At 46.0% G+C, this 13148-nt stretch overlaps 1 protein-coding gene and 1 long non-coding RNA gene across 2 annotated transcripts; one reads left to right on the top strand and one right to left on the bottom strand.

Annotated features, from left to right (window-relative positions):
• Positions 1-830: 830 nt before the first annotated feature.
• Positions 831-3918, bottom strand: LOC120664655 (3-deoxy-manno-octulosonate cytidylyltransferase). The gene is made up of 8 exons (XM_039943939.1): positions 3547-3918; positions 2573-2618; positions 2400-2486; positions 2192-2316; positions 1844-1983; positions 1713-1764; positions 1484-1594; positions 831-1228 (listed from the first exon to the last, which is right to left on the bottom strand). Exons 1-8 carry the CDS (start codon positions 3784-3786, stop codon positions 1136-1138), a joined length of 894 nt encoding a protein of 297 aa, XP_039799873.1. The 5' UTR covers positions 3787-3918; the 3' UTR covers positions 831-1135.
• A 461-nt stretch (positions 3919-4379) lies between these two features.
• Positions 4380-5379, top strand: LOC120667382. The gene is made up of 2 exons (XR_005672171.1): positions 4380-4695; positions 4976-5379. It is a non-coding gene; the product is annotated as an uncharacterized LOC120667382 (long non-coding RNA).
• Positions 5380-13148: the final 7769 nt, after the last annotated feature.

Below are 13148 nucleotides of genomic sequence, written 5' to 3'. Positions count from 1 at the left end.
TTAGAGATCCATGGTGATGGTAAATGTGCCATCCACACCATGACGAAACAGATCGGACTTTTGTCTGTTTGCTGCCAAATGAGAGAAGCACATCAATTCTCAGAACTAAAAATAAAAATCATATATCTGAAATATATCTTTAACATTATGTTTCATCAGTAGTGTCTGTGCAGATGTGAGTATGACTTCATCACTCAATGTTGCAGGTTAGTGGTTGTAGCCTATCAGGACTTTGTAAATTAAAGCGTTTATCCATAGATGTGAAAATATTGTTGGGTTTTAAATCAATGACCTTGTTCACAAGCTTGGCCTGTCTCTTTCTTCGTGAGATTAGGAGAATTGTTAGTGTTTTGGTGGATGGTCAATGCAATTGCCCTTCTTGAACAATACTAATGGTGTTCAGTTATCTCTATTCCTTTGGTGTTGCTGTGTTGGTCAATTTTAAAACCTATACTAATGGTGTTCAGTTATCTCTATTCCTTTGGTGTTTGCTGTGTTGGTCAATTTTAAAAGTTAAAACCTATACTAATTGTGTTCAGTTATCTCTATTCCTTTGGTGTTTGCTGTGTTGGTCAATTTTAAAACCTATACTAATTGTGTTCAATTATCTCTATTCACAACACTCTATTCGTTTGGTTTGTTAGCCAACCAGCCAGCAATGCTTTTCTCTCGTACCAAATAAGCACCAACCATCAGTAAGCCAGTAGTACTTTTCTCTCATAACAAACCAACACCAGCCACAGCCAAACGAACAGAGTGTTGCCGCCAGTGCCAGCTATGTTTGTACGCTCATATTTATAGTGCTGCTATCTTTCCTAACCCAAACAGCATTTTGCAGGGGGTATAAAAATCAGATACATTTCTGAAGTATTCTTGTGCATAGGAAAATGCAGATGGGATGCAATTACAGGTGCAAAATTATACAATGCTCCCAAACAGGGCCGGATGTTGGATATTGCCACACTGCCACGAAACAAATCATCAAATATTAAATACAGGGACATTTGGGTCTCGGAAAAGGGGCAGGAAAAAACAGCTAACTGAACAGCTCTGCAGAAAATGTAGCACAGCCAAAGTCTCACAGTGAACCTACTCCGAAGGGCGATGGCAATGCAAAGCACATACTCTTAATTTTCTACTGAATGTTTCTCGCTCGCATCAGTTCTTCGATTTTCTCAACATCCTCAGGTGCATCTACACCATGAGCATCGTGGTCCACTTTGATCACCTACAATTAAGAACAGTAAACACAATCGGAATTCAGCGCTCTTGGATATAGTCTGCAATATTTTTTTTGGCAGAATAGTCTGTAATATTTTATGCGGCATATAAAGAGAGACACTACTACACAATTGAAATTTGAAAATCAGAGGAGCATTCAGAGTTTCAGACAGAACAAGTTCATCGTGTAAAACCTGCAATCAGAGCAGTAACAAATGGGCACTGTCTACCTCATAAATCCTAAAGTCCCATGCCAAATTACCTTCATCCTATAGCCATTTTCAAGAACTTTGAGTTGCTCTAGGTCCTCTTCAAGTTGTAAAGGTGTCAGTGGAAGTTCTGGATAGATCATCAAGAACTTCGAATCAAAGCCCTGTATGTGAAAACAATCAGTCAATTTGTCAATTGTAGGACATTTCAGACTACGGGTTTAACTGCAAAAGACCATGAAGCAAACATAAATAATAACAAACACAAGGTTGATGAGGTACCGAGATTCCAAGATGGAGAAGATACGGATATTTAGGATTGACTTTCCCTGACCTGAAATGCCCAAAGTTAGAAAAAAGTGCACGTGAAAATATGGTTGATGGAAAAGTTAAGACAAATATTGGTGGCTCACTTGTTCGATGGTATCAGCCCTCTTGAAAAGTAGATTGCGTAGCCCTGATTATCCACAACACACTTCACTCGATTCGTGTCAGATGCATCTTCAGGCTTCAGTGAAGTAACAGCTGTGCTGAACACTGCATCAGGAGCTTGCTGCAAGCCAAATTGGAAGTGCAGAGTACAACGTCAATTAAAGAGATTAAGCTACAGGGTGATAAGGAGTACAAGGTCAGGTGAAAGACACACTATCCAACTTTCAGGAGTACACTTTGTCCCCAACTACTGGAGCTAAGAACAATTTTATTTGACTGAAGAGAAGTCCAAAAACATCAAGATAAGATAGTGTTGCGTAGGTAACCACCTGCAATGCCATAACGACACCATCTATTATCTCTGGTTCAATAAGAGGTTCATCTCCTTGAATATTGACAACAATATCATAACGTTTCCCAAGCTTTTGAAGTGCCTCACAGCAGCGCTCAGATCCTAGAAATGCCGATAAAATACAAACCGTGGTTTACCACATAATCATGAAAAGAGAACATAACTGCAAAACAATAAATCAGTACCATTTCTGCATGATTCTGATGTCATTATAACATCAGCTCCAAATCCTCGACAACAATCTGCAATTCTCTCATCATCTGTTGCCACAACTATGGGGCCAAAAAGCTAGTGTGACCATGATGAACAAATGAAACCAATCGAATAAATGATCAAGGTATGACCGTCTTGGGCTTACCAACATGGTCCAAGGAAGAAGCTAACATAACTCTTTCCCATGTTCTCTGTAAATGTGAAAGACAAAAAAAAATAACTAGATGCAGAGAAATGAATGATTGATAGTTTTGAAAGGTAATGATGACTTTGAGAAATAACTAGTGCTGGGTATAAATAATTGTCAACACAAGATACTGTAGGAACTATAAAGACTTGGTAAACTAATCATAGACAAGAAACTAAATCTGGTAAAATTGTCAGGTATATACCATTTCCTTTCCAAAATGCATTGGCCAAATAGAAGTTCATTTGCTGTCACAGACAATGAACCCAATCTTTACTTTTAAATTTTAGTGCTGAAAAAGTATTGACTACAATACATTATTACATATGCATTTGAGTCAAAAGGGCTCTCACATGGAAAAAGCTCCAATTAAAAATGCAGAGTATGAACTATTATACAGAGAACAGAGTAATCAACATGGCCAAAATAATTCCATTATTTGAAATAGGTTGCGCCGAATCACCAGGTTTTATCTTGATCCAACCAGGCTAAACACCAAACTCCAGCAGCTTCACATGAACTCACTGGAGTCATCAAACTGAGAAACAATTTGAACTGTGAAGTATGAGGTCTGGACAAAATCCCGGTTCACAATAATACTATTCGATCTAATGAAACTTGATATAGCGGAGGTGCCGTGTAGGAAATCGAAAGTCCGGACGAACATGATACGGCAATTCTATAGTATAGGTAACCAAAAGAACACCATCTTGCACTCACTAAAATGTTATGCACGACACCGACATGATCACCTGACACTGCAGCCTAAATCCAGGTGATGAAACAGCGTAAATCGATTCGACCTTCCTTCGCAATCCCAAACGCGACTTGCTATTACAATTTACAACTTCCCCAATATGATTTTCTACCGCAAGGCTCCCCTTGCTCTCTCTGTCGGACGCGATAAGATAAAGGGTAAGCAGGGGGCGGACCTGGATCATGGGCTTGCCGAGGATGTGCGCGAGCGGCTTGCCCTCGAAGCGCGAGGAGGCGAAGCGCGCGGGTATGATGCCCACCGCGCGGCTGCGGAACCCGCTCGGCCGGCGGTACAGGTACGCCGCGGCCGCGGCCGCCGCCGCCGCCGCGCCGAGCGCCAGCCCGTGGACTATCCACCCGCGGCCGCCGGAGGCCGACGAGGCCGAGGAGTCCGACGACGGCGCGCAGATCGGCATCGCGGCGGCGGCACAGTCCCGCCTGGATCCGCGCGCAGAGCTCTCGACACACACTGACAACGCTCGCACGAGTAACACGAGCACGCGACCGTACGACTGCGTCGAGAAAATTGCAAATTTGACATCGTCAAAAAGTGGCCTTCGCTCGTTTGCCATCCGCAAATGAGATTCGTTGAGTTGACATTATCAAACAATGTCAACACGCGAGATTGCCATCCGGAGAGATTTGGATACAAATTTAATTTGAATTTGAGCAGATCATATTTCCTTTCCCCTTTTGTCCGTGGCCATTCTCATCTCTCTCTCGTATCATCTCCTCCCATCTTCTTCTGAGAAAATTGGAAATTTGTCATCGTCAAAACTGGGCTTCGCTCGTTTGCCATCCGCAAATGAGATTCGTTGAGTTGACATTATCAAACAATGTCAACACGCTAGATTGCCATCCGGAGAGATTTGAATACAAATTGAATACAAATTTGATTTGTATTTGAGGAGACCATATTTCCTTTCCCCTTTTGCCCCTGTCCTCACGAGCCTTTTATCCAGGTCTCATCTCGCGGTCAAAAAAAATCCCCTTCCCGTGAGAACTCCCGGCCGCCCTCCCCTGACAGAGCCGGCGCCGCCCGCGGCGTCCTCCCCCGGCGCCTCCCGCGGCATCCTCCCCCGGCGTAGCCCACGGCCACGCCCTCCCTGGTCGCAGCTCCCCCGTCGCGCACCTCCTGCGCAGCTCCCCGACGCGCCGCTCTCCTCCGACGGCCACCTCCGGGCGCACCTCCCCGACGCGCTGCTGGCCGCAGAAGCCTCGTCCGGCCGCACCGCACTGACCTGCCGGTCGCCAACGACGCAGCAGTGAGACCCGGCACCAACGCGCCGCCATGCCGCAGTCGAGGTCGCCTGCTGCTTCCATGGGTGAGGATTCCAGTTCATCATCCATCCCTGCAGCTGCCTTTTCAATGTATCCTCTTGGCCCTAGTGGGATCCCCTTGATTCCATGCCCAGAGTGTGGTGATGAAGTAGCTGAATGGAAATCCCGAAAGCATCACGGGAAAATTTTCTTCAAATGTGTCAAGTATACTGAATCTATGAGTACATATTGCTGATTCCATCTATGCAGCTCAATTGTTTACTGTCTTTTTGGACTGAATCCTGATTTCATTGTTGACTGAATCATTAGTGACTCTATTTGTAGCTGGGAGAGAAGAAATGTCCATTCTTTATGTGGATGGAAGAGTGCAAGCAAGAAGTGGCAAAGAAGGTGAAAAAAAGATTTGAAAGCTGCAGTTCGTGAGGCAAGCCATGTTGAAAACGAAGATGTGGGAGAAATAAAGGGTCGCAACAGGATTTATGATGAAGACAAGGCAGTAATCAAGATGGACAAATATGAACTCAAGATGGACAAGCTTATTGTTTTGGTGCAGTTGCTTGTGGTCCTCTGTTTAATCATGACTGTAATAGTTCTTTTAGGTGTGGTAGTGTTTATTTGCAAGTGAATGTACGTGTTTGTTGGGTATTTTAACGATGCAAATAAATCCGCAAGCGTACGAATACTGTTGTAGCTTTCACTCGTGAGCATTCAAGGATATTGTATCCACAGGGAACGTGTGTGCACTAAATTCTTACTAAATCGGTCCAAGGACACACCAAGATAAGTGACGGGGATAGAGAGGATTCCTGAGGTAGTACTAAGGATGAGTTAAGGTCGATCTCTTGGGCTAGATACTCGTTTCGGGCACTGGCTTACCTCCGAAATGGTCAGGAGACTCCGTCCAACGGCTCTACGCTATATCCGAACGTGGAGGGCTTCTAAGGACCAACAGGGCTGTCACCACCTGTGGACTACCTCACAGACCGTGGGATATAAGGCAAACGAAGGTAACCCTCAGTCTAGACACCACGTCTATGCTACTGATTACTACCGTAGTCTAACTACGTTTGGTACCCCGTAGCAAACTACGGTACTCTGTATAAAACAGAGCGACGAACCCGTGAGTAAGAGAACTGATCTCACTCAAAGATAAGTACTATGCAAGAACAGAGAATCACAAATACTAACTTACTTTACTCTGAAAGAAGCTAGTATCTGTAGAGGTACAAGCTTGGAGAAGAACACCGACAGGCCCGGCGGTTCCCCGAACTACTCCTCACCCTCCTCCTTTATTCTAAACACTAGCGAACTAGCGCGTCACCTTTACAATGTGGCACTACTCTACTCCTTTGGATGGTGTGTGAAATGAGGGGTGAGGGAGGTCCCCTTTTATAGCTTAAGGAGGTCGGTTCCCGCCGTATGCATATATGGAAAGAATCAAGGTTGAGTAGGCGCTACTCCTCCCCAAGACGCACCTGGACGGGTGCCCGTCTGGGTTCGGGCGACCCTAGGGGTCGGCCGACCCCAGATGGCACCCCCAGGCCCTCCTTCCTCTGGCTGGCTGACAGGTGGGTCCTGATCTTATCTCATGGGTGCATGTGCCTTGGCGCGCCCGTTTCCTATGGTTTGTGGGCCCTTCTTGTAAGTGTAACGCAGGACTGGATCATCTGTGTATTTCTTCTGCGTTCACTTGTGTTTTCCTTTGCATTTCAACTATGGGTGCCTGCATACCATGATTCACCAAAACTCGTGGAACTTTATTAGAATAAGCCCTACAACTAAGTTCGGTGAAGAAATATTATGAAAAGCTGCAGGAGTTGACGGCTGATTTTAGGACGTAAGGGCCGTCAACAACACCCTCACACTTAGCCTTTGCTCGTCCTCGAGTGAAGGAGAAAGGACTAAGGTGAAACATAACTTCCAAAGGTATGAAGTGAGCATAAGGGATATTCCAAACCTCACCTTACACTCGTGAACTTTGAAGTGTCTATCATGCCATCTCAGGTAGTTGAGGAGTGGAACAGTCTTGAGTCAAGTCACCCCAACTCCTTATGTCAAGTAGCTTGGGATTTTTTTAATTTTCAAAACAAACCATGCTAAGCTCCTCATTTGATATTCTTAGATGCTCAAGATGTTTTATTCCTCACCACGGCCCTTTATGTACCTTTTTTCCATCTTACTCCTAATGGCTTCTTTTTGTGGAGCTGTATGTATGGAGGATATGAAGACAAGCTTGCTTCTCATATTTTGCTAAGTCAAAAATCGGATCCAAAGGAGAAATAAGTCATAAACCTTGATCAAGATGTGCAGGTGTGTGGATATTTCTTTTTTTTGTTTCGTGGATGGTGGATGAACTCACTTGCACGATCCCTCTTTCTTCCCCTTTTTTCTCTTGGATATGGACTATCTTTTTCTTCTTCTTCTTTTTTTTTTGGCATGCCTATAAGGCATGTGGCATACCTTCTTTGGGTATGCATCTTTTTTTCTTTTTGCATGGCCCATATCCTTGATGGTAATTTAGAGAAAGAGAGTCATGGCATGGCATGGAGTTTTATTTGTGAGTGTATGGATGGATGTGCTTGCTATCTTCCAGTGTGGAAGTATAGCATGTGAGTGGACGTGTACGTGATCTTGATCACAGGAGTATGAAATGAATCTCACAATGGGTCGCAACAATTTGACAAAGCTCAATGAGAAAGCAAGTTGCATAAGTGGAAAGACTTTTCAAGAAAACTCGTCATATGGCTTTGGTAGGACTTTGGCAAATCAAAGAGGAGCTTTGCAAGTTTTTTTTCCCAAATAAATTTGCCCAAGTACTTAAACATTAAGAGTGAAGATCATGTCATCAAACCATATCGCACACGTCAACTACTTAGACGAGCATGTTGTCCTAAAGATATTTGTTCACAAGCATCAAGATAACAAGTATGGAATATAACTTATGCAAGCCAACCATAGAAAGTATGTCGAGCAGGTGGAGCATGTTGATTCATTTATTTGAGCTTGATTCAAAAGATCAGTTTTAAAACTCATTCAAACTTAGAACGAAGGAGAGTGAAGCTTGGGGTTGCATACCTTCGCTGCGTGTAGATGATCTGGGGGTCAGGCGACTCCCCCCCCCCACTTATTCTTCTACCTGTAATTTGTTAGGGAACAAAGCAAAACAAAAAGGTGCCTAGGAAGATAAGGGTTGTCTAGCCTATTTTGTTTGGGAAGTTGATTTTAAGGCTAGGTTTCTTCGATGAAGTTGATCACATCATACTCTTTATTATCGGGTTCTAGGAAGATTTTTAAACGATGACTATTTACCTTGAAGGTCTTACCTTTGTCATCTTGAAGAGTGATTGCTCCGTGTGATGCGAGATCGACGACGGTGTACGGTCCTTCCCGTTTGCTCCGAAGCTTCCCATGTCCAAATAACTTAACCCTAGAATTAAAGAGTAATACCTTATCTCCTGGCTTGAACTCCTTTTGCTTGATCCTTTTGTCGTGCCACTTCTTGGTCTTCTCTTTGTAGATCTCGGCACTATGATATGCATTATTCCTCCATTCTTCTAGCTCTGATAGCTGTTGCTTTTTGTGCATTCCGGCTTTCTTAAAGTTCATGTTGAATCTCCGGATTGCCCAGTGTGCCCTGTGTTCTAGCTCGAAAGGCATGTGGCATGTCTTCCTATACACTAGCTGATAGGGTGACATGCCCAGTGGTGTTTTGTAGGCAGTTCGATATGCCCAAAGTGCATCGGGTATCTTTGTCTTCCATGATTTCCCCATCTCTTGTACGGTCTTTTGCAGAATGTTCTTGATTTGTTTATTTGATGTTTCTGCTTGACCATTGGTTTGGGGGTGATATGGAGTTGCAATGTTGTGCTATGCTCCAAGCTCTTTGAGAAAGTTTCGGAAGGTCTTATCAATGAAGTGAGACCCTCCGTAACTTATCACCATCCTTGGTGTCCCAAAACGAGGAAATATGATCTCTTGGAACATCCGTCGAGCATGCTTGGAGTCGGCCGCACGGCATGGCATTGCTTCTACCCATTTGGACACATAATCAACTGCCACCAGGATGTATTCGCTTTCATAAGACTTTGGGAATGGTCCCATGAAGTCAATACCCCATATGTCAAATAGTTCTATCTGGAGGTTATTTTGTAGGGGCATTGCATCTCGTGCAATAATTCCTCCATGCTGCTGGCATCTTCTGCATCTTCGAATGAAGTCTTTGGTGTCCTCGTACATGGTTGGCCAAAAGAATCCACTTTGCCAGATCTTGGTCTGAGTACGGTATACATTGTAGTGTCCACCATAAGGTGCTGCATGACATTTCTCAATGATTCTCATTCCTTCCGCTGTGGGTACACATCTTCTCAGCAGGCCATCAGCACAAAACTCTATAGAGGTATGGATCATCCCACAAGTGACGTCTACTTTCGTAGATCAACTTCTTCTTGTTTTCTCTTGGTGGTACATACTCTGCAACCATAAAATTCACAATATTCGCATACCAGGGTGTGGTGTCCGTGTAACACCCTAATTTAATTTCCAGCATTTATTAATAAATTTAATTGGCTTTATTTAATTTTCTAAGGTTTATTATGTTTAGTCTTGCATTTAATCTAATTTTGTTTCACAAGGAATAAAATTTTTTCTAGGATAAATATGTTTGTGCATTCATGCTGGTGCATAGTTTTATTTGATTGAGTGTGGTTTAAATTCAAATTCAAATTTGAATTCAAATAGTATTAGTTTGGTTTGAAATAGGAAAAAGAATAGAGGAAAGGAATTAGAAAAGAGAAACAAACCCAAAACCAAACCCAGCCCAACAGCCAACCCAGCGCAGCTTCCCTTTCCCTCTCTCACCGCGCGGCCCACTCTTTCCTTTTTTTCCTGCTCGCGGCCCAGCCCAGCCAGCTCACCCCGCTACGGTCCAGTGCTCGGCCCAGCTAGCGCCGCATTCCCCGCAGCCCAGCGCCTCGCGTCTGGCCTGTGTGCGCGCCGTGCCCCTGACAAGCAGGGCCCGCCTGTCGGCGCCCGCAGTTGTGCGTCGCCCGCGTCCCACGCGAGCCGCTGACGCGCCGACCCCACTTGTCATCCCTTTCCTTTCTCCTCCCGTTTTCCTCGCCGCGCTTCCAGCTCTGCTCTGCCCTGCTCGCTTCGCCTCTGCACCGTGGACCAAGTCGCGCCTCTCGACCTCGCGGGCCTGCTGGCCAGTCGCCCAGTGCCCGTATCCCTCTAGAAGCTTCCACACCGAGCCGTTCCACGATCCGCTTCTCGCGCACGGAGTCAATTCCGCAATCTTCGCCGGCTTTCCAACCATGACACGCACGCCCAGATCCCGGCTCCATCCTTAATTAGCCCCCGCGACCATCCCCGTGCGCACCACACCGCCACAGCCGCCACCTAGAACCCCAGCGCTGCTGCCCTATTCCGCTCCGCCGTGCCCTGTGCGTTGCGCCGCCGTGGCCACACTGCTCCGCCACACCCTAGCCTCTGCGAACCCCCGCGACATCTTCGCCCCGACGTCAGGAAGCTCCCCGAACCGGCCAATTCCGACCATCGCCTCTCTAGTGGCTGGATTTGAGCCAACCCCACCGCAGGTGATTCGATCCGCCGTCCCAATTTCCTCGCCGCCGGCGAGTTCCAGTCCTTCCTGACCTTCACAGCACTTCCACAGGGTCGCTCCGCGTCGATCCTCGGAATCCAGGAACCCGGAGACGCCCAGCAGCAGCCGGACCCCGAGTTCCGCCCGTGCGCCACCACCGTACTCGATGTCGTCGACCCCTGCGCTGCTTTCCTGCCCGACAAGAACCCTCGGTGAGCACCCGTGGCACCCCCTCTACTTGTTGCACTAGATCCTAGGGCAAGTAGACCACCGCAGAGGCCGGAACGGCGCACGCCGCCGCTTCGCCGCCGCTTGTGCAGCAGTTCGCTGTGGCGAACTCGCTGCAGCGCTTTGCAGCCTCGCGCAAGTCTCGCACTGGCTTGCTTTTGCTTCGCAGATGCTCCACGAGACTTTTGCGCCCAGGTTTTCGCACCAAAACCGCCCGAACTCACCACGCCGGCGAGCTCCGCCGTGCAAACCCGCCACCGCCTTGGCGCACATCGCCCCAAGCCTCCCCGCCCCGCGCACGAGGCCCAGGTGGATTACGGATGCCGCGTACTCCATCCCAGGCCAAAGCCCGCTCGATTCGATCCCCTGACGGCCAAATTTGGCTAGTCCGGTGAGCCTCCGCCGTGGGAGCTTCTGCTCCGGCGAGCAGTGCCGCCTCCCCCGCGCCCCTTCTACCTCAGGCGTCGGATCAAGATCCGATGGCGCACAGCAGCCCGCCCCGAGGTCAACTAGACCATATACCGGTCAGCGCCGCCACTTTTTCTAAAGAGACCCCCAGCTTTGCTAGATTCAACCAGCAGTCCCTGCTAGTTGAAAAGTAATTCCAGTTAGGCCCATAATTTTGCACAAACCCCCCAAGCTTTCTAGAAATGGAACCCACAGTCCAGAGCCAGCGGTTTTGCATGCTAACCCCTGGATCTTTTCGGTTTTTACATTTAGGTCCCTGGTTTTTGCGCAGAAGCCCCTGGAACTCTGTTTTTTCTTACAGTTTAGCCCCTAGATCTTGTTTTAGGCCTAGTTTTCACGTTCTAGCTCCGTTTTAGGCGTTCTTTATGTCCACGCGATCGTTGTAATGCGTAGAATAGTTCTAGCATATTTTTGTTCGCTATTTTCATGTATTGTTGTACTGTTTCTTAGTTTTTTCTATTGTTTGCATGTATGTTTATGTTGTGTATTGTTTTGGCCATGTGTTCGTGAGTAGACGTTGATCCAGCTGAGGAGCCCCAGTACCAGTACCTGGAGCAGCCATCTTTAGACCAGTTTGAGAAGCAGCAAGAGTAGTTTGAGGAAGGCAAGTATAACATGAACACCACCTATCACCTTTAATTACAATTTCATACTGCATTTTAATACTGTATGCTTATAAGGACTTTCCTAGCCACTTTATATCCTTTATATATATTCTTTGGGTTGCATTTTGGTTAGTTGTGCTAGGTGCCGCGCTACAACACACTTGGTCCTTTTTAATTAATTTGATTAATGGTATATGCAACTTAATTCTGGGAGTGACCCGTTTGAGTGGCTCACGTCTCATTTAAAATTGGTTTTTCTAGAAACTTGGTTTAGGGGGCTCGCACTGTGTTATGTTCTAGCTACTCTCCATAAGGACCGTACGTCATTAGAGCGATAACCTGAGACAACCGCACAACCACAAGACTGGAATGGGACAGTCTTGGGTTACTAATTATGTCATTTTGGTTTGGGAGTAACTTACCAACGGGGCAGGAGGGGTGGTGAGCTTCAATGGTTCCTGCGCTACGAGGCTTGGTCTGCGTACCCCCTCGAGGTGGGCCCCATCGTTGCGGAGCCTGATTCCTTAGCAGTTACACCTTACCAACGTGATCCTTTGTAACGGCCTCGTAGTGAGTTTGCTAGTCATCTCACCTAAGGAAGTGTGATGAACAACTAGTGTAGCTCACGACTTGTGGGTAAAGATGTGCAATCTCTGCAGAGTGTAAAACTGGTATACTAGCCGCGCTCACGGTCATGAGCGGCCCGGATCCTCCTTTTGATTAGTGGGGTTACCTTGGTGGTTTCGGTTTGGTTCTCAGTGGTTCACGGATAATTTTGATTAAATACTATGTAACTGGATTTATGGTAATTCATCAACTTGTAGTAAATAACTTTAATAAAATTTTGCCAAAATTAAAAGCTAATGCAGTTGAGTCAGCCAACCTTAGAGCCTCATAGTTTGTGTTATACTTGTTGAGTACGAGTTGTGTACTCACCCTTGCCTCCTCTACACTTTTTCCTCTTGTTCTTTTGGGGACACTCTACTACTACTCAGTTCCTGCCGACGCGAGGGAGTTCACCCGGAGCTACCAGGAGTACGAGGACTTCTAGGAGTTCATCTCCAAGTCGACGTCCCTGTGGCACCCTGCTTCCGAGAGTTATCGTTTATGTATTACGCTTCCGCATACTCTGTACCAGACTTTTGTCATTATTGTAATAAATAACATTCGTACTCGCTTTATTATATCTTATTACGTGATATGTGCTATGATATACTGTTCATTCTGTTGTATATACGTGTGACTTGATCCTGGCACGTATATGATTGCTCGGTTTATGTCCTTTTATAAACCGGGTGTTACAGTCCGTTACCTTCATGAGCATGTCATCTCGGAGGAAGTCATTTATCGGTAGCTCCTGCATGTTAGTGAAATGCATACGCGACAAATGATCTGCAACAGAGTTTTCTACTCCCTTTTTATCCTTTATTTCAATGTCAAATTCTTGGAGTAGAAGGATCCAATGTATCAAGCGTGGTTTAGCATCTTTCTTAGTGAGCAAGTATTTCAAAGCAGCATGATCAGTATAAACAATAATCTTTGCTCCTACTAAGTAAGATCTAAACTTGTCGATAGCAAAGACAACGGCAAGGAGCTC

This window comes from Panicum virgatum, chromosome 3N, assembly GCF_016808335.1.
Source record: "Panicum virgatum strain AP13 chromosome 3N, P.virgatum_v5, whole genome shotgun sequence".
NCBI classification, from domain to species: Eukaryota; Viridiplantae; Streptophyta; class Magnoliopsida; order Poales; family Poaceae; genus Panicum; species Panicum virgatum.
Note: the sequence above shows the minus strand (reverse complement) of the source record. Positions and strands in the feature narration are given on the sequence as shown.